At 41.1% G+C, this 22,481-nt stretch overlaps 1 protein-coding gene across 1 annotated transcript in view; it reads left to right on the forward strand.

Annotated features, from left to right (window-relative positions):
• Positions 1-21,033, forward strand: part of ALDH9A1 (aldehyde dehydrogenase 9 family member A1) — a 54,372-nt gene extending 33,339 nt beyond the window's left edge. The window contains exons 6-12 of the mRNA XM_088459052.1: positions 11,067-11,263; positions 11,445-11,585; positions 16,293-16,481; positions 17,526-17,613; positions 19,181-19,322; positions 20,230-20,342; positions 20,730-21,033. Of these exons, the coding sequence (XP_088315178.1) occupies positions 11,067-11,263; positions 11,445-11,585; positions 16,293-16,481; positions 17,526-17,613; positions 19,181-19,322; positions 20,230-20,342; positions 20,730-20,824 (965 nt within the window). The 3' untranslated portion in view covers positions 20,825-21,033. The remainder of the gene's footprint in view (positions 1-11,066; positions 11,264-11,444; positions 11,586-16,292; positions 16,482-17,525; positions 17,614-19,180; positions 19,323-20,229; positions 20,343-20,729) is intronic.
• The last annotated feature ends 1,448 nt before the right edge of the window (positions 21,034-22,481 follow it).

The raw sequence follows: 22,481 nt of genomic DNA on the forward strand, positions 1-22,481 counted from the left end.
AAAAATGGATGACCAGGGAGTCTCCTGTCCATAAATGTCCTGGAACTGTGGGTAGTATTCGGAGCGCTGGTTCAAGCACAGGAAATACTGAAGGGCAGGCCTTTCTGACAACGCCACCACAGTAGCCTACCTCAAACCATCAAGGAGGCACGCGTATCCAGGCTGCCATGGTGGAAGTGTCAAACATTCTGGTCTGGGCAGAATGTCCTCTTCCAGCGATCTCTGCAGTGTTCATACCAGGAGACCTCAATTGGGACGCTGACTTCCTAAGTCACCAGGATGAAGATGCTGGAGAGAGAGTTCTTCATGCACAGGTATTTCAGAGCCTAGTGGACAGATGGGGTCTTCCAGAGGTAGACCTCATGGCCTCAGGTCACAACCAGAGGGTCCCAGGTACGAGTCCAGAACCAGGGATCCTGAAGCCGAGTTTGTGGATGCTCTGGTAGTGAAGTGGAATTTCGAACTGGCATATGTTTCCTCAGTTTTCCTTTCTTCCAAGGGTCATCAGGAAATTTAAGCAGGAAGGCGGGACAGTAATACTGATGGCCCCTGCTTGGCCCAGATGCCATTGGTTCACCAACCTCGAGTCTTTCCATAGACACTCCATGGCCTCTTCCTCTAAGGCCAGACCTATTAATACAGGGTCCCTGTCTGTATCCGGACCTTCCTCGTCTGTATTTGACAGCGTGGCTCTTGAGACTTCCATCCTAAGAGCTAAAGGTTTTTTCATTTCTGTAATTCAGATGATTGTTAGGGCACGGAAACTTCCTCTACCCACATTTTATTACAGAATTTGGCACTTGTATTTTCAGTGGTGTGAACATAAAGTATGATCCCCAAGTGTTTTATGGTCTCTAGTGCTTTTCTTCAGGAGGGATTAGATCTGGGTCTCCAGCTGGCCACCCTGAGGGTGCATTCATCGGCGCACTCAGTTTTGGTTTCAGCGAAGGATCGCCCCATTGCCTGAGGACATTTTTTCAGGGTGTTCTGATGGTTCAGCCTCCCTTTTTTGTTCCTCCGGTAGCGCTGTGGCATTTGTCTCTGGTTCTCAGGGCTCTGCAGGCTCCCCCATTCGAACCCCTGAATTCAGTAGAACTTAAATGGTTGACAGCAATAAACAGTATTTCTTCTTACTATTGCCGCTGCCTGAAGGGTCTCTGATTTAGTAGCAATATCTATTTGCTCTCCTTTTTTTGTTTTTTTTTTTCATCAGGATAGAGCTGTTCTTCGTACAAAGACAGTAGGGGAAGCTTCCCTGGATGTGGTGCGCGCCCTTCGTATCTACGTGGATCGCACCAACTCAATTAGGAAAACAGATTCCCTTTGTGTTGTATGGCTGTCATAAGCAAGGCTGGCAAGCTAACAGACTCTGGTTGGATGGCTTCGTATAACAATTTCTCAAGCATACACACCGGCTGATCTCCTCTGTTCCAAACAGTGACAGCACATTCTACAATATCTGTTGGACCATCGTGGGCAGTTTGTCTTGGTGCCTCTGCTGAACAATTGTGCAAGGCAGCCACGTGGTCTTCTGTCCACACCTTAGGCAAATGTGTCAAATGCATAAAATTTGACACTCAGGATGCTCCCTTCAGGCGTTGGATTCTCTTTTCTACTGAGACACAGGAGCATCCACACCCTTAAGGGAACTGCTTTGGGACATCCCCAAGGTAATTTCTATGGGCCTCGAAGAAGAAAATAAGTTATGGCGTAACACACCTTTTTTGGTTAACACTTTTTCTTCAAGGTCCACAGGACACCCACCCTAGCGCACATGTTGGGGTAATCCTTCTTCTTTTTTTTTTTTTTTTTCTTTATAAATCTGTTTATTGAACAGCAAAAAAATTGTTATGCACTATACAAATCAAGAATTGAATACAAGCTACATTGTTTCTTGTAATGTAAAATCACTATCTAATTTTTTTTCAATTTTCATATATTGGAGCAAACCTGACTTGTAAATTCTAAGTGCACAAAAATAAGTGCCAAAAAATATACTGAACATGTTGAAATAACAGAAGCTGCACATACTACAGGGTTAACTACATAGAGTGCAGATTTTATGTTTAGAAATACTATTCACACCACACATCTCACATCATACACTTGAGTTTCATATAACTTGAATCACCACTGGAGAGTATTGAGAAGAGAAATAAAAGTAAAATATGAGTCAAATCAGTTCTTATGGAATGGTAGGGGATGTTACTAGTAATCCCAATGAATAAGGTGGGATACTCAAGAATAGAAAACAAAAACCAAAGGCATATCAAAAAGAGACCTATAGGGAGATACAGGAGAGAATCTTAGGTGATCTGTCGCAATAAGAACCATTCTGTATGTTCAAAAACCTTCCAAATGTTGTTCTGAGTTTGGGTTGTTAAACACTTTATGTAGGGTTCCCATGTTTTTGAGGCAGCCATAACCCCTTTTTCAACATTAAGGATGGCCATGCGATTTTCACAATAAAGAACCTCCAGTAGGGCATTTCTCCACTCATTCAATGTGGGTGCTGATCTTGAAATCCAATATTTGAGAATTTTAGTGGTTTGGCCATTGTGACCATAACTCTCAGGGAGGGCTTCCATAGGTCTAAAGGGGATTCTGTTTCCCATACCGAAAAGTCAGCAAAGAGGTGGGCGGCTGCATTTTTAGATAATTTAAATTATAATGTAAAATTTAGATAGTATAGAATTTTATTCCAAAATTTGTTAATCTTCCCACAATACCACAGATTATGAGAGGCATTTGAACAATTACACCTCACAATTTCCTGTCTCCAGTGGTACAAAATGCTTCCTCTGAGCCGGAGATATACAAGTACGATTAAGCACTCTAAAATGTATCTCCTGTAACCGTGCTGACTTACGGCATGACAAAACATCTAGACCCGTAAGAATTGATTCAAAATCATGTAAATCGGGTATTTCTGTCTGCCCGGCCAGTGTAATCGTCGACCAAGCATGCATAGGCAATTCAATTAGATGGCCATACAGGTGTTTTATCCGATTGAACGACATATACTGTAGTGAAAATATGATATAGAATATCTGGGGTATCTGAATTCCGCAAGGGGTTAACCAGTGATTGAATATAATGATGTGTCTGTAAAAACTGAGTGAGTGAGACCATATGTCTCTTGTAACTGTGCAAACTAGTATATAGTGCCACCTGGGTCAAAAATCTTTGGACATAATACCTCTTTGGCTCCAATGTTTATACAGAAGATTGTCAAGGGAGGGAAGAAGGATTTGTCAAGTACACTAACGTTCAGCCATGCATTGTAAGTATCCCAGAGCAAAGTATTGGAGCGGAGGGTCAAAGGGATTTTTGCTTTTGGTGTGTAATAGAGCTGCTGGGGCGTAAGGGTAGAGTAAGGCTTCCTCTAGAGTAGGATTAGTATAATGGTCAGTATGCAGAAGCCAATCTGTTGTATATCGAAATAAGGCAGATTTCGTGAAAGCCGTGATGTTTGGAGCACTAAGTCGTCTGTTTTTCGGTAGATAGGCTCTGGAGCGAGGCATCCTAGGCTTCTGATATTTCCAGACAAACTTTAACAAAAGCTGATATACTGCGCTTTATACAGATTTTCTTCATGTGATAGGTAAGGACTGTAAGATATGTGCTAATTTCGGGATTATATTTTTAATCACTAACTTGACCTATGAGGGAGTTTCAAATCCTTCCAATTTAATAGCTGGTATTATCTATTCAGCAATGGGGAGAAATTAATGTCAAGTGCAGACAGTTGAGCTGGTATATAAATGCCTAAGTATTTGAGTTTGTCGTGACTGTAAAAAGAGAAGCAATATGAGGGTGGGAGGATAGAAAATTAGGCAAATTAATAGGAAGTAATTCTGATTTATCTACATTGATGCGATAACCTGCACAAGAGCTAAAGACTGATAGAATATCTAAAATTGCAGGAATGGAGCGTAAGGGATCAGAGATGAAAATAATCATAGCTGTAAATAAGAATAACTTGCATTCCTGATCTCTGACAGTAATACCCTTAACATCTGTTTTGTCTCAATGCATTAGTTTAGAGGCTCAAGTACAATCGCAAAGAGCGGGGAATGCAGACACCCCTGCCTTGTCCTTCTTCTTTGAATACAAAAGGGCGGTGACCTGTATCTATTGGGGAGGACCCTGGTGATAGGGGAGGTATATAAGGTCGTTATGGTTTCTATAAATAGGGGGGGTATGTCAAAGTGCTTTAACGATTCAAACAAGTGATCCCGGGTTAACAAATCAAACCCTTTTTCTGCAACAAGGGATAGCAGGAACCTGGGATCACCTGTCACCTCGCTTTGTAAAGTTTGTAACACTGTGAACCTTCATAATATTTGATTGAACTCCTTCCCCACACAAACCCAGTTTGGTCGGGATGTATGATTGACAGAAATATCACTTTGAGTCTCTCAGCCAATATCTTTGTCAGTAATTTATAGTCTACGTTAAGTAGAGAGATGGGTCTGTATGAAGAGGGTAAGAGGATCTCTACCTGACTTTGGGATGACTTTCACAATGGCTGAGTTGGAATACTGAGTGAGAGATCTACCACCTAATACAGAGTTAAATAGATTATTCAAGGGTTCGATGATATAGGGACGTAACATTTTAAAGAATTCACCAAGGACGTCTGGGCCAGGAGTTTTGAATGTTTTCAGGGATTTAATGGCCCGATCTACTTCATCAGAAGTGATCTTACTGGTGAGACTCTCTGCATGCGTAGGGGAAACTTGTGGCAAAGATGAGTGTTCCAGAAAGCTTTATTTTGATGGCTCTGTATTGGTACCTGAGAATAAAGGTTTTAGTAGTAATGAAACAATGTTCGCTTTATCGTCTCCCTTAAAATGTGGTGTCAAATGTTCATCTTTAAGTGCTGCAATATTACGATGTGGCCTGTTTCCCTGAAACATGCTTTAAGTCGGCTAGGTTTATTACCATGTCTAAAAAATAAATAAATAAATAAATAATGTAATTTGCCTGAGTAAATGTATTTGTCCATTTGAGTAAGGGTTTGATCAAAATGTAGTATGTAGCTCTATTTAATGGTGAGGGAGAAGCTTTCAAAGATTGGAAAGAATTTCTTGGAAGTCTGAGCATCTCTATAAGCGGTATCTTGTTCGGTCCTATATTTCTTAAATGAGATGTATCACGTCCTTAGCTGTTTGCCAGAATAAACCTGGGTTATCTTTGAGTCTGATTGTTAGTGACTTAAGTGGCCCAAGCAGTTTCCAGCATTGACTTAAGTTTAAGAGAAGAGGCAAGTTTTGCTCGGAATCGCCACTGATTTATGTGAGCCTAAAATGAATTTCCCCTGTATTTCTACCCACACAGGGGTGTGATCTGATATGGATATATAGGTTCGATATTGGTATCTGTGACCATTGGAGACAATGAATTAAACAAAAGTAGTCAAGTCTGGAAAACTCATTGTGTAGTTGAGAAGTATGTGTATTCCATCTCTGTGGGGTCTCATCCTCCACATGTCTAGCAGATTTGAGTTCTGTAGCAATATAAATCAATCCTATTTTAGGCTATTTAGGGGAGGGACGGCAAGATTTTCTTCCTATCTAAAACTGGAGAGGCAACAAAGTTAGTCTTCTCCTAGAATAATATGCGTCTGTAGAGGGGTATAACTTATTGATCAAACCTACAGTACTAATGAGTTCTCATAGGCATTAGGGCCATAAACATTGCACATAAAATATCTAGTAGCATCTATAACGACCATTCTGGTCCACTTCGTTAGAATGAATAGTATACTGAATACCCTTGTGTAGTAATATTGCTACACCCCGAGCCCTAGAGGTATGAGGAAAAGGCGAATACCTGATGTTACGTATTTAGCTTGGCATGTTCATCTGGAGTTAAATGGGTCTCCTGTAAAGATGCAACATTGGATTTAATTTTGTTAAGCTATGTTAATGCCTACTCAACTGGAGTGTGTATTCCCCTAACATTCCACATACAAAATCTAAGGTGGGAAGGCATCACATGGGACAGAAATTAGATACTGTAATATCTCAGTTTTCCATTATATACATTATGATCTCTTCAGGGTACCTGTGAATATTATTTATAACCGGATCGATAGAGGCATTCATGTCATTGCAAGTAGTTAGAATGTACTGAGATGAATATCTGCAGGTGACCATATTGCCAATTCTTAGATCTCTAACTCTGTTTTTATTTTAATTGTCTATCTATATCTATTATATAATGTTATAGTGTACCTTACGAGAGAGAATATAATCTCTTATAAGGAATAATGCTGCAACCACAGCCACCATGGTGACTAACATAATCGAACTATATATCAACACCACAAGTAGAAAATTATGACTTTAAGCAAACATTGATAGGTATAAAGGAAAAACCTGGTAAGTATAGTGAGGTAAATGAAAGGAATTCATTTTTTTTTTTTTTTTTTTTTTACGAAATTTATTTAGAATTTTACATAAGATACAATAATATGTGCATGGATAAGAGATATTTAGCATATTAAACAGATAAAAATATAGGATAACAAAGTATCCAAAATACACATATAGTAAAAAGACCAATCTGAAAACAGATAAAACATAAGATTGCCATATATCATAGCACATACTTCGAAAATATATTGTAAATAATAGTATGAATTACACAAAAGAACAAGTAGGAAATAGAAAAACACGTAAGAGAGAGAGGGGAGAAATGGAGAGAAAAGGAAGAATAAGATGGGGGACAGGGTAAGAGGGAAAGAGGCCGAATCCGGGTCTTTATTGTACATTAGGAAAATTTAAATAGAAGTCGCCATAGTAGAATGGAGAGAAAATAAACAAATAACTAATATAAATTAATTAGAAACGTTAGAGTATGAGGTTCGAAAAGCCTGAGGTCAGGGTCCCATGTGGCGTGGTGTTATAGAGGAACCAGTCACACCAGACCATGAGGAACCCAGGAGAGTTATTGTGGATATAAGCTGATATTTTCTCCATGGCCGCCACGTGCCAAATTTTATTTACAAGTTGTTGGCGAGGAGGAGGGTCAATATCTTTCCAGTGTCTAGCAATTAGACATCGAGCTGCATTCAGAATATGTGAATAGAGCTTAACGGCATGTTTATTAAGGCCCTCAAATGGACAGCCAAGGAGGAAAGACCAGGGAGACTTAATCAGTGGTGTTTGAAAAATTGCCGAGAGGAGACTGGCAACCCTGTCCCAGAATTGAACTATTTTAGGGCATGACCACCATATGTGTATGAAAGTGCCTATTTTGCCACAACCTCTCCAACATTGATCAGAGGCCAAATGATACATTTTGTGCAAACTGGCAGGTACCACCTATAATACACCTTGTATGCGTTTTGATTAATTAAGGAAGAAATAGAGGACTTGGACACTCTCTGTCGCACCACAGACCATGTATTCTCATCAGGTGGACTCCCTAAATCTTTTTCCCATTGAAGTTAATGATTTGGCGTATCTGGGATTTTAACAGAGAGCAAAAAGTTTATAGATAACAGATATAATACCTTTTCATAAGAGGATTATGGAGACACAAAGATTCAAATGACGTTAATGATCTATCAATTGAATTAGAGGGGAGGGAATTGATAAAATGTCAAACTTGAATATAGGTAAGTGTTGATAGAGGATATGTTAAATTTATTCTGTAAGGAAACCAGGGAGGCGTACCCACCCGAGTCAAGAATATCAGATACCACCCTAACCCCACTTTTAATCCATGGAGAGACGCGGGCGAGGTTGAAACCCGGGGAAAATGCCGGATTAAACCATATAGGAGTAACAGGGGATGGGTAGGAGGTAATATTATAGTGAGATGTACAATGAACCCAAATGGAGCATGTAAAAGATAACCAGATGCAAGCGAACAGATTGAGGTCTGTCAGGCGCAGCCAAAACTACGATAGCGGACATAAAAAGGATATCGCATGAGTTAGCTTCTACTTCTAACCACATGGGTACCTGGGATGGAGCAAACTAAGCTATTGCTTGGCTTAAATGCGTAGCGTAATAATATAGGTTAACATCAGGAAACCTGTTTCCTCCATTGGTAATGGGGCGACTGAGTGAGAAAACTGATACGTGGAGGCTTGGATTTCCATACAAATTGAACAAACCACCTGTGTAACTGCAATAAAGTCGGTTTGGGAACAGCAACTGGGAGGGTCTGAAAGAGGTAGAGTAGTCTAGGCATGAGGTTCATCTTAACTGCCACTATTCTACCTAACCAGGAAATAATTAGATCACGCCATCGGAGAAGATCTAGTTTAATTGTTTTGAGCAAAGGGGGAAAGTTTGCAGAGAATAGGATGTCATATCTGCTTGTAATATATACTCCTAGATATTTAATTTTAAAGGGACGCCAGGCAAAGTTATAATTGTGACGCAGGAGATCTAAGGCCGCAGGCGATATATTAAGTTCGAGAGATTCAGTTTTAGAGAAGTTAACTTTGTAGCCCGAGAGAGAGCCGTATACAGACAAAACTTGAAAGAGTTTCGGTAGAGACGTATGGGGAGAAGTAAAAGTTAGAGGAACGTCGTCGGCATAAAGGGACACTTTATATTCTGCTTTTCCTAGTAAGGTACCTCTAATATCTAAATTTAAGGCGGATTTGAGCTGCAAGAGGTTCAATAACCAAAGCAAAGATCAGGGGTGACAGAGGGCACCCCTGCCTAGTGCCATTGGTTATGGGGAAGGGGGATGAGAGAAGACCATTCATGGAGACCCTAGCTGAAGGGGTAGTATATAGGGCCTGGATGCCCTGGAGAAAATTACCTCCCAAGCCAAAGGCCCTTAGTGTTTGGATCATGAAGGGCCAGCAAATCTGGTCAAAGGCCTTCTCAGCGTCTAGGGAAAGCACCAGGGCTGGGGTACGAGTAGAATTAATAGAGTGGATGAGGCTAATAACCCGTCTAGTATTGTCCCTGGCCTGTCTCCCAGGTATAAAGCCAACTTGATCCTTATGAACTAGGCTGGGTAATACGGAGTTCAGGTGGTTGGCAAGTATCTTAGCGTAAATCTTAGCATCAGTGTTCAACAGCGAGATAGGTCTATAGTGGGCACAATTGGAGTGATCTTTTCCCTCTTTGGGAACGACAATAATCCAAGCTTCTAGGGCCTCCTTGGAGAAAGAGCCTCCTGACATCACACCGTTGAACACCTTAGCAAGATAAGGGGACAGTAAGGAGTTAAAGGATTTATAATATGTGGCCGTAAAGCCGTCTGGGCCAGGGGCCTTATTGGCCTTAAGGTTCTTTATCACCTCTGAGATCTCCTGTGCCTCAACCCCAACATTTAGGGATTCAAGAGCTGAGGAAGGTAGTTTAGGTAAATTGCAGCTGGTTAGAAAATTTTGTAGAGTCCTCAGTAGGGAGAGGACTTTTCAAAGAAGATGAGAGATTATATAGTTTGTTATAATATTTACGAAGCTCTTCAGTAATGCGTAAGGGATCTCTAATAGGGTCGCCTGCGCGAGAGTTAATCATCAGAACATTGTTCTGTGAGTTTAGATCGCAATCTAGACGCCAGCATTCTATCGGCTTTGTCTCCTTTTTCATAAAATGTTTGATTAAGCCGTTTAAGAGAAGTCTCAGCTTTTGATTTAAGAAGGAGGCCTAGTTCTCCTCTGGCAGCCACGAGTTTATGATAATCATCCGCTGCGCCTGAGGCTTTGAGTTCTATCTAATTGGGCAATGAGGTCCATGAGTTCAGTAAGCCTCTTAGTCCTAGTCTTCCTGGCAAAAGCCGTTGACTTAATCGGGGATCCCCGTATCACGGCCTTATGGGCATCCCAGAGAAGCTGTGGAGATACAGTAGGACTGGAATTAAGAGAAAAATACTCTGTAATCTCAGAGGTCAACTGTGATCGTAGGGCCGGATTTACAAGGAGCCTATCATTGAGGCGCCAAACATAAGAGCTATTACGAGGGAAAGGAGATTCAATATCTATTGTGAATGGGGAGTGGTCTGACCAGGTGCTGGGGTGAATACTGACGCCTAATAATTGCGCGGGGTCAATACCAAGAATCATGTCTAGCCTTGTGTGGACATCATGAACAGGCGAATAAAAGGTATAGTCCTTAGCAGTAGGCTCTTTTACGCGCCATGCATCAGATAGGAGGTGCTGAGAAAGAAATTGTTGTAAAGCTTCTGAGTTAGCACGGATAGAGCTAACAGATGAGCGTTGGGGAGGCTTAGATCTATCAAGGCGAGAATCTAAGGTAGCATTAAAATCACCTGCCACGACCACTACCTCTTCTATGTTGGGACATAAAAGGAATTCTTAAGCCTCATACACGCATGATTTTTTTTTAATGATTATTGTTAAACAATATTGTTATAACAATAATAGTTTGAAAAAATTGTTCACTTTCTGAGTCAAACTTTAAACTATCGTTCATGCGCGTTTCACTTTTGTAGTTCAGTCAGACTTGTCAACTCAACGACTTTCATTAAGGGAATATGCAAAAATCGTTTGCAGTTCAAAAAAATCGTTCATTACACTTTCAAAAATCTGACATAAAATCGTTGTGTGTATGCAGCTTCAGAGTGGTTCTAAAGTACAATTGTCCTTACTTTAACTTTTTTCTTTCTCCTGCTTGATAACAAACTGCCTGTAGCCAGGGGTGGGTGTATATGGAGGAGGACCCAGTGCATCCTGGGAGCTAAAGCTTGTTAACTGTTTTTGGTGCCTGGATCACTCCACCCACATACCCCAAGGTAATTTCTGTGGACCCTATGGACCTCCGAGTAAAAGTTATGGTGTAACACCTTTTTTTTTTTAATTTTATAACTTATCCAGGGGAAGCTTCTTAAATACATAAGGAAATTGGATAATTCATTCATTAACATACATTGGCACACCCACTTTTTACTAATCTCAAAGTGTCTGGGCTTACAGTCTAGAAAACCGTGTGATAACTCCACTTCTGTGACCTCTGTATGTATATTTTTGATGGGGAAGGGCGCAGTAACGGACTCAATCTCTCCAGTTTATCTGAGGTTTATTTAGCACTGATTGCTGTTACATTTCTTTTTGCTCCTCCCAGGTAACACCATGGTGTACAAGCCCTCTCCCTTCACTCCCGTTACTGTAGTTTTTCTGGCTGAGATCCTCAAGGAGGCGGGTGGCCCACCAGGTCTCTTCAATGTGGTGCAGGGGGGAGCTGCCACTGGAGAATTCCTCTGTAAGCACCCAGATGTAGCCAAAATATCTTTTACAGGCAGTGTCCCTACTGGCTCCAAGGTAAGGCAGCTTGTAGTAAATCATGCACATGGTGCTTATATGTGCTAAGCTGTAGGTCTGGTTTGTTCCAAATCATGTTCCAGAGCATTGAATCTCTGCCTCTTCCCTCCCCTCTATCTGGAAGTATTGGGACACTATAGCGACAAAACTTACAAATGTAATCTGACCCTGTCTATTTCAGATCATGGAGATGGCTTCAAAAGGCATAAAACCAGTTACCTTGGAGCTGGGAGGAAAGTCTCCACTCATTATCTTCTCAGACAGTGACCTAAATAATGCTGTGAATGGGGCCATGATGGCAAACTTCCTCACCCAGGGACAGGTAAGACTTCTCTATGTAATGGTTTTCATGATTCTGTCGAGGCGATGTCAAACCCATGCAGAAGGTATATAGTTTAACTCCTTGGGCAGGATGCATAACTCATTGCATTTGGGATGCGATGCATTCCACCACTCTTCACATGCATGCCGGCGTAACCAACGCCAGTATGCATGAACAAAAACTACAGCTTTCTCTGTAAGATGTCTTTTGCGAATGAGGGACTTCCAGGTCTATGACCCGGAAATCTCTCTGGTGTCATTCTGTCCATGCGCAGAATGACTCACGCCGCAGGGGGTCCTGGGAGGGATCCAATTGGATCCCTCTCACTGCACTCACCCTATAGAAGCCTATGGGCTTCTATTCGGAAACATCATCAAAAAATATGCCATTACCCACCGCATCCAAGCTATGCATTCCCATTCCGGGGCTTGGTGCATATGAGAAATGCATTTTAGGGGAGTTGACAGCATTTCTCACGTTGCTGCATCCCACCCATAGGCCATCCAGCCCCCTAGGTTTTATTCTTATTTTACTTACTTTTTTTCCTTTTTTAGCCTAAAATGGCTTATTGAAAGTGCAAGCAGGGACAGGTAGCTCCCTGGGGTGTGCAGTAAGAATGTCAACACTCAGTGTTGGCACTGGGCTGTGGTTAGGGCTAGGCTTACATTAAAAGTGGCACATCTCATTGTCAGCATGGTGTCTGTCACCATTCACAATGCTCTAGGTATGTCAGTTTGTAAATTTTATTCTTTCAGAGCATGCTTAAGGGAAGAAAAGCAGCAACCTAGTCAGTGGTTTACACTCCAAAGGCATAAGTGTAGTTTAGACTCTGACCTCAAGATAAGCAGTGACAAACACAGCTGCAAGGGGATATGGTCTTTGCTGCTCTGCTGGGCAGGATGCAGCCCCCCAGATACAATGAGGGGATGAGTAAAGCCAAGGTATTTGAATGCAGGAGACAGAAGTGTAGTCAAACTAGTTGAGTTTAGTCATGCAGAAGGTCAAGAAGGGTCTAAATATGGCCCAGGGGTAGAGTTGGCAATAGCAGAGTAAACTGGAAACTATCTGGGTTTGAGGCAGGCAGCTAATGAAGAATTCACAACCATCTACAGTCAGAATTGGGATCAGTCAAAACTGTTCAGGTCATTAACTGGAATCTTCAGAATAACAGCAGCAGTTAAAACCGTCCCAAGAACAGGCAAATTGACCAGCACTGGATGTATTTACATCCAAGCTTATACCCACCGCATGTGGGAGATTGGCTCTGGCCAGGATGTGTTGGGAGCAGGGACTGTTCAGAAAGCTAAAATGTTCCCTGAGCCATAGAGCAGTTTAGTCTTTGCTTAACTGGCTGGTGCACTGGTATCAAATCCACAAGGTCCTGGGATTAATTCCCAGGGAGCACATTTATGTTTTATTGTGGGATTGTGCTTTTAACTGTTTTATGTATGTATAGCATGCGATAGGCCACTGTCTTATTGTTCAGGAGGCTGAGGCAGTTTCTTTAGACTGTCTAAATCTACAAACAAATCCCTTTTATATTCAAAGTTTAATTTTCTGGATTGTGGTATCAATGCAGGATGTTAAATATATTAACAAACTGTAGGAATAGATACCCCTGCTTGTCTCTGCCTTTTTTCTTTAGTGACCCGCAAAAAGAAAATCCTAGAGGGAGGTCATGCAACAGCGCTGCATCTCTACCCTCTCCTCCCCTGGTGTTGCAAGACCAATCCCCATGGAGTGTCTTTATTTGCAAGACATGTGGATGCCTGCCTTTCAACGTCACTGGATTTGCAACATCAGCGAATGGCATTAAATCAAAGATATCCCTTCTGGATGCAGAGTGAAATTCGAAGTGCTGAGTTATGTCCTCTCCAGTGGAACCTGGAAGTATTATGGAAATGGCTTGCAGACTCTGGATGAGTTCTCATGTTCCTTTTGATACTGCTTCTATTTCAAGCTTTTCCTAGTAGAAAAATTAGGGGCGGTCTAGGAACAGTTTGGTCTGAGTTGGCATAATTTTTATTCATTTACGCAAGATCTTCCCACGTGGGATCCATACCGTCCATCCTACTCGGCTGTTGGCTGATAGACTGTAGCTCAGACATCTGTCAGCTTTCACTGTAGAGTAGAGCAATCGGCGGTGGGGGTCATGTGGTGGCGGGGGATCCATGTTGAGAGCAATGCCTGCGCCAGGATGGCTGGGGCATTTGTGTGACCTCTCAGATGTTCTCTAGAGGCATTGTTCTACACACTACTTGAACCATTGCAACTATAGACAAGAAGTTCCATTTATGCGAATGTGTCTGGACAAGGAGGCTATGAGTGGTCATGTGACTCCTTTGTATGACTGTTCTATACCACCCAAATATTGCACATCTCTTGACCTCCCAAGTAGGTCTTGGTTAAGAGTTGACTCACCAGCTAAACTCAAGTCTATCAAGTCCACTACAATATAAAATGTCCGAATGGCTATAATAGAAAGGATGATGGAATAAGCACCTGGTACAAAGTCTTTTACCACAAAGATAATTTAAAGATCATATACACAGTCTGTAACCTAAAATTTTTTTTTTTTTACTTGCTGTGGGCAGGATGCATCAAGCATGGTATTTTGGATGCGATACATACCAGTGTTTAGTAGTGCCGCATGTATGGACACTTTAAGCAAAGGACAAATCTTCCGATAAGAGCTGTCTTCTGCGGTGTGGGGATTTCAGGGTTTATGAGCCTCTGCACACGTATGATCCATGGGGGATCCTGGGTAGGAATCCTTCCAAAAAGAAGCCCATAAACTTCTATTAGGCAACACCATACATAGATGGCAATGTCTATCTGGTCCAAGCTCTAGAAATCTCTTCTTTCTGGAGCTTGGTGTTTATGGAAAATGTGGTTATAACTCAAACAGCATTTTCTGAGGTTTGGCTGTATTTTTAGCATTGATGGATCCCACCATGTGTGTGAGAAAGTATGTGGTAATGTGTGGGTTAGAGATAATGAACAAAATATGTGGATTGTTGCTGAGTGAGTGGAAGGGTTGTCTGTGTGAATCTGCACGAGTCTGAGGGGTTTGTTTACGAAGTCTTGAATGGAGATAAGGTACCAGCCAATCAGCTCCTGTCATTTTTCAAACACAGCCTGTGACATGGCAGTTCACTGGCTGGTACTTTATCTCCGTTCACTTTATTTCCATCCAAGGCTTAGTAAATAGACCCCTGAGAGTGCAAGATATAAACGTGGACTGCCTCCATTACAGTACAGGTAGGTGTAATACTGTATTGCAAGAGAGCATATAGAATGATGAGCAGAGGATTGTAGGATTACATATTGTAGCAATGAACAGTAAATATTGCAGGTTTAGTGACTTGGCAAGTAGGTTTATGCTAACTGTATTTAACCCTACAGTCGGGCAGATAAAATACAGTATATGAATAAAAGTTGAAGGTAATGTATACTAGTATTGCTAGTAGTCACAATGACCTTGGGGCTAATATAATGCAATTCAGTGTATAATGAATATTGCAGAATTCCTAAGGTTATGGAAGGTATTAGTTTGCAATATTACTCTGGTATCTGCCAGTGTTGCAGTGGTATAGTAAGGTGGTGACGACAGGAATGGAGATGAGACCTGGCCTATAAAGCATAGGTCCTTCTCCCAGCCTGCCCTGGTAAAACTGGATGTAGTTTGGATGCTGACGCTCAGAATATACCGAATTCCCACAGCAGTTAGAATCCCGACGGTAGGGGTTAGCTGCGGGGGGGAGGGTTAGGCTGCGGGAAAGGTGGGTTAGGGATTAAGATTAGGACACTTGCCTACTTGTGTCGGGATGCCACTGTCTGTATTCTGACAGCTGGCGGCGTCCCAACCTCCAGGATCCCATACCCAGCACGGTGAAGCATTGACCTGTTATTGCTAACTGGAGGTTTGAGACCCCAGGTTTGATAAACTTAGTGCAAAAAGCAGTTGGGAAATGGTGATAAGGACAGATACAGATGCATAGTCTAGCCAAACCTTGTGTAGTATAATTCTAATTATAGAAAAATTTATTTGCATGCTGATTTGCCATTTGGATAGCTCTTTTAATGCAATTAGTAATTTTAGCAATTGCTACAAATATTTTATGCCCCACATAATAAACAAACGTATTGACTGACGACATATCAAATTATGAATGGGGTTATTTAATCCCCTTATTAGGTAGGGTAAGTTAAATGGCAATTTTAAGACCAAACCCCAACCCAGCTTTTGGTCCTTTTTGAAGGCATTGATATCTAGTTTGGATCATATGTGATCTCACAGCAGCATGTTTTCTTACATTATTATTTAATATATAGTTATTAAAGATTTGGTTTAGCTTTATGCCTTGTTTTCTAAACTTGTCAGGAAAGCAAATAGGAGCTTGGTTTGCCAGGGCATCTGCTTCAAAATTTCCTGGGATTGTGTGTAGTGATTACAGACCGCATGTGAACAAAGTCTGTCTGTTTAAATAAGAATCTATTCTCATTTGGGCGTCGTCCTGATTTCCGGTGAATTTACTTGAGCATTTTTAGATAGTGGAGTTAATTGACCACAGATGTCTTTAGTCTTTCAGAGCTTTAAAAGGAAAAAATACTGTAATTATACTTACAAAAGTGTCTGATTTTGAAACAGGCTGGCATCCTATCCATTGTGAGATTACATCATAAAGTGACTTTGATTTTGTTTAGGTGTGTTGCAATGGCACGCGTGTCTTTGTTCAACGGGACATCTTGGAGAAGTTTACTGAAGAGGTGGTGAAGAAGGTAAAGAAAATTAAAATTGGAGACCCTCTTTTGGAAGATACTAGGATGGGACCACTCATTAACCGCCCTCAACTGGAGAAAGTATTTGGCTTTATTAAGTCTGCTGATAAGCAGGTAAGTGGTAAATGAGAATTTGTACTGAAATAAGACCGGTACAGTGGCATTGTTAAAAGGTCCTTTATGGAGTAGTATGTGTCACCATTTTAGGTTTGGCCATCCCATGTAGCAACACATTTCCTTATCTCTGCAGCGACCTCATCAGTCCATAGCAACACATTTTGCCGCACTGCCATTATACCCTCTCCATTCAGCTCACACTACTGTAAAGCCAGTCGTGCCATCAAATGGATGCATTCCTCAGGCTCCTGGAGAACTGCTCCCTGTGACATGAGACTTAGTGTATGAGGACACAACTGTACATATCTGAAGAGGGAAAAAACTTCCTGTGTGGCTTCAGTTGCGCCAAATAGCCACTCTTCCTAATTAACACTGAAGATGTATAATATTTAATCTGGTGATTATGGCCATTTCCAGTTACTGCCAGCTTGCTCCATTGTGTGTGTACTAAGCCTTGGAGAGTGATAAAGTACCAACCAATTAGCTCCTAACTGCACTTACAGGCTGTTTGAAAAATTACAGGAGCTGATTGGTTGGTACATTATCTCTCTCCAAGGCTTAGTGCATCTCCCCTTAAGTATTCACTATCTCTGATGTCCCTGATCTCACCTGGATAATTCTTTCCATCATATTCAACATAGAACCAGTTGCCAATGTTGACTACATCTTAAGTCACTGACAGTTACATTACGTTCATCAGTGGAAAGAAATGAAGTCGAAAATGTCTTGGCTTCTGATGTGATAAATTGTAATGTTCATGTATTGTCCTATATTTCATGGAATGACCCATAAACCAACTTACAGTAAATAGTAAAGTATGCTTTCTTGTATGACTAACATAGGGAAAGTGAAGAGCATTAGCCAGCAACTAATGTATGAAACAATTCCAAATGTATTTCTTGGTTTACATTCTGTTTGGTAAATGTCCAACAGATGTGTGCACCTGCTAGTAGTATCCTGTAGTGAAGCGATCACCCCCCACCCCCCTTCCTCCAAGTCAAGTACTCCATATAAAACTATGCAAACGTGTATTTTCTTTAGGGAGCCAAGATTTTGACTGGAGGGATTCCTTACATCCCAGAAGATCCTAAGCTGAAGGGAGGCTTTTTCATGAACCCCTGTGTACTAGGTAATATAAAGAAATATTATAGTTTTTATATAATTTTTTTTTTTTTTTTTTCAAAATACTTAATAAAATGGACATGTTGTGGCAGCTTTACAAAGGTGTTTTTTTTTTTATTTTTTTAAAGATTTGTGGTACAGGAGACAGTCTTAGCTGATCTTCTGTAGTAATAGAATTTATTTCATTATTCTATGGAAACCACAAATGTTTTATCAGGGCGGGGATACCATCTGTCACATTTCCTAGGTGATGCTGGACTGGTATACAGAATTTGGTAACCCATATATACAGGCCAGCTCAGAGTCCAGATCTTTACCCCATTGAGAACCTCTGGGTCCAGTTGGAGCGACTGGTGCATTCTAGGCCGATTTGACCACCTTCAGTGTCAGTTGGTCCCTGTACTTAAGACGGAATGGCAAAACATACCGCCTGCTGTTGTCCAGGAACTTGTGGACAGTTTGCCAAGAAGGGTGTCTGCAGTAATCACTGCCCGTGGTGGACCTACAAATTCCGGACGTCTATAAAATCTTGTTCTATTTTCTGTCAATCATTTTTGTGTACATAGTGTAGCTGGCTGAAAAGGTTTATTGCACCCCCCCCAAAACACTTACAATGTCAAGAACTGTGTATTCATCCTGTCATACATTTAAAATGTTGGAATCTAGATGAATCTGTATAGTAGGGAAATGATGAGCAGTGTATAGTGCGAACTCTCTAATTTCAGAGTGCTTTTGCTGTCATTTCTGAGGAGCTCCCTGAAGTAGAAATTACAGATAATCCCAAATCCACCCTTGCATTACAGTGCACACACGCTGAATAAGTACTTGGTGCCATTCCTTGCGTGTACATACACACCTTTTTTGTTTAGTAAAAGTAAAACCTCAAATTGATTTTTTTTTTTTTTTTAATTTTATGGAATGTGCTACCAAAGACTGAATACCAGGTCCAATAATTGCCATAAAGGGGCTATAATTGGAAGGGTGTGGAGTCTTGCACTGTTGCACTATGTCTTGGGGTATTATTTAGCTGCTGCCTCTCTGAATGGTTCTAGCCCTATTCTAAACGTTTGTGGATAAGTGTGTGCACTCAGGTGTGGCTTGTACGTAGGCTCTAGCTGTGTTATAGCTCTTTTTAGCAAAGCACATGCCGCCTGTGGGTGCATAGAGCTCTTGCCTTTTTGCACCTGTTTATTTTAAAGCGATAAACCAAAGGTTAGGGTATGTTTTTGAAACACAGCCCCTATGACATTCCCCACCTCAATCTCCCACAAGGTTAATGTTTGTCAAGAGTAACTCTGCACAGGGGAACAAAGTAAAATACTGTGCACAAAATGCAAATAACAGCAAGCGCTTAATGCACCTACAGGGAAGGTGTACATTGGTACTGAGGTATGGCTTGTACTTGGGTAGTCCCTAATGGTTTTACACATTGCACTGAAAGCTTTATTGAACTGATCTATTTTTATAGTATTTGAGTAGGGTAAAATTAGACCAGTTGTTGCATCTATTATAGTCTGAGTGCACCAAATTTTGTTTGGACTATTTGTCAAACGTGCTATTTTTCTCACCAATAGGAAACTGCAAAGATGAGATGACCTGCGTCCAGGAAGAAATTTTTGGACCTGTAATGTCTATACTGCCCTTTGATACAGAGGAAGAAGTGTTGGCAAGGGCAAACAACACACCCTATGGTTTGGCTGGAGGTGTCTTTAGCAGGTCTGATATATAGGAGGGTGTTTGCTGTGTGGTTTCTTCTGTCAGTATTTACACTCAATCTAAACAATTGTAAAATTAATGTTTTAAGTTGTATACATGCATGTAGTAATGCCCAATAGTGCATTTACTAGGTACAGTAACTGATAAATGACTTAAGGTGTCTACACACTTGGTCATGTGGTCATGATGCGATATATAGTGTCCAACTTCCCCTTGAACTCTCCCCAGCAGTTGTGGGCACGATTTGGTGTTAAACTGTCCAATGTAACAAATTATCTATTGTGCCTCCTAACTATTCCAGTGCATCGTGACTGATTGTCAGATCTGCCCTACAGCACGGCAGATCTGAAGATGCGATGTATGACCTGCGGGGACGCGCATCGTGATGAGAGGACACTCACGATTTGGGCATATTTTACACTATTTGTCGTCATGTGTCGGAATTGGGCAAATCGTGTAAAATATCAGTGTGTAGGCACCTTTAGACTACTCATTGGTAAATGCCAAAATAGGTTCTACTAAATTTCTGACCATTTACATTGTCAATACCATGATCACTCCCACTTCTGTGCATTCACCTAGCCACTCTCCTTAATCGCTGTTCATTACAAGGAATTACTGATTGGTGGTTTATTAAATAACATGTAGTAATTTAAGACTGGCAATATTGGCTGTAAGTCCTAGCATGTGACAGTGCACTACATATTTAAGTTGGGGTTTTTACTTTCTGCATGTGAACCAATTGCAAATTCTCCTGCAGACCATTTATTATATGTGCCTAGTCTTCTAGGGTAAAGTAAAATGTAATTTCTCTACATAAGTTTCCAGCTAATTTTTGTAATTTCTCATCACTCTGGCCATTTGAATTGTAGGTAATCTTATTTTATTATTTTCTATGTTTGATCAGGGACATCCAGCGTGCGCATAGAGTAGTGGCGGCTCTACAGGCTGGAATGTGCTTCATCAATAATTACAATGTAAGCCCAGTGGAACTGCCCTTTGGAGGATACAAGAAGTCTGGTATGTATTAGTAGGATCCCTCTCTAATTGTATGGACGTTTAAAGCATTGACTTGGATAATGTTTGGGGTATCTATGTATGTCCTTTAGTTGTATGGTGTCAGTGTGCAGGGCCTGGCTGGGGAAAATGGGACATGGATAAAACGGGGATATTCAGGATAGACCAAGTAAATGATAATGGTGAAATAAATGCTTGGAAGGGCATGCTCATGAGATTTGTTTCATTGAAAGCCTAAATTATATTGTGTTATTGTGAGAACAAACTTTTAATCTCAAATGTAATCCTAATTTTGCATGTTACTGTTTTGTGGAAACATTATGACAAAACAGACGTGTGCTTTATGCTGCCATCTTTTGCATGAAGTGACTCTTGCTAACTTGTCTACAGGCTTTGGACGTGAAAATGGACAAGTGGCCATAGAGTATTATTCACAACTCAAGACCGTTTGTGTGGAGATGGGAAATGTTGAGTCTGTATTTTAAATGGACAGTGACCGTCCATCTATCTTGTAATTCTGTTTTCCTTCATAGCAGAATGCAAATAAGTGGTTTGTAGTACTGCACTTTTATATCCTATAGCCTCTGCACTTACCAGGAGAAGCATTTCTAAGTATTCATGTCTGGAAACTGTACCAAGTTTGAACTACAGGCAATGCTATTGAAAATAAATAAACATTCTGTATATAAATGTAGTGTGTTTTTTTTTTTTTTTTTTTTTTTTTTCTTAAATCGCATGAGAATAATTAAACAGCACAAGGCGTGCACTAGAAAAATGGTGTAAATAAAATGGTGTGAGCTTACATAATTTATTAATACATTAAACAACTAGTTTAGCTTAAAGAAAGTGAAAAATTAAACTCAAAACATGCAAGTGTACATAAAGTTCATACCTGAGCTGGGTTGCTATGTAAGTATATCACTAATGTAAAAAATGCGAAGTTCTTGGCTGAGAATTGAAGGGTTAATTACCGCTCCCACAAGAACAGTCCAAATTGTAAAGGCGATGAGTTACCAGGGGATGCATATTATTCCTGCAGCTCCGTGCAGTCCCTCTGAAATGGTAGCTCCTTCAGCAGCCTGAACTGCTACTTGCTGGTATTCTTCATTTATACTTGCCCATTTGCTGAGGACATTCGTGTTCATTGGACTTCATTGTCACCGAAAGGACTACAACATCCAGCTTCACAAAAGTCCTACATTTCATCTTGCGGTATGCTGAAGGAGCAATCTCTTCAGCGGGACTAAAAATAGATGGAGATATACATATCTATCTCTATCCATAGACAAAAAAACCTTATGGTTTCACGTGTCCCATTAAGGCTTCTTACACATGATCTGAAATTTCACAAAACCTACTGAATTTGTGCCACTCAAACGAAAAAAAAAAAGAAGCAACGAAATTACGATCAATAAGGCTGACTTAATGGATGTGTTCCTTACGCAATACAAATATGGAATGCCATCACACCCTGTGGTTAACTGCAGATTCAGCCCTCTCACAGAGTGAGATTGCTGTCACTCACAAAATGGTGGAGCAGCTAATTCACAGAACTGTATGCTCATTGGAATACACACATGCAGTCTTATGCAACTGAGGCAAATTACAGGCACTGGGCTCTGAGCTGGTTCTGGAAATAGAGGGGAAAAAAATTCTTAGAGGACACTACTACCATAATAACCGGTCCACCTGGGATTTCAGTACAGAAATCCCGGTGTGGAGTGCTCATTGGCTGAGAAGTGAGCCTTCCGCCTCCCAGCCAATGAGTGGTTCTCACCATTAACTTCAATGGTGAAAACCATGCGTACCCATTTGAAAAATGGCGCCTAAGTGCCATTTTTTAAATTGAAAGATGGCTGCTGCTAGCCAATTATGGCTGGCGCTGTCATCACCCCGCCCCCTCAGCTGGATTGTATAAAGCCAGAGTGAGGCGCCAGTCAGTCGTTGGCCGGGTAGCTGGCGAGAAGACCAGCTGAAGCAAGAAGATGCTGCAGAAGCCCTGGATGGGTGACTGCCATGCAAAAAAGCTTAAAGGCTGTCGCCCCCTCCAGGTGAAGGTGCGGGAAAATAAAATACTTTACAAAAAAAAGTGTGTTTATTTCTTTTGCAGGGGTATTATAGGTACCAGCCCTGCCTGCTGGT

This window comes from Taudactylus pleione, unplaced genomic scaffold (assembly GCF_031769625.1).
Source record: "Taudactylus pleione unplaced genomic scaffold, aTauple2 ptg000889l, whole genome shotgun sequence".
Taxonomy (NCBI): Eukaryota; Metazoa; Chordata; class Amphibia; order Anura; family Myobatrachidae; genus Taudactylus; species Taudactylus pleione.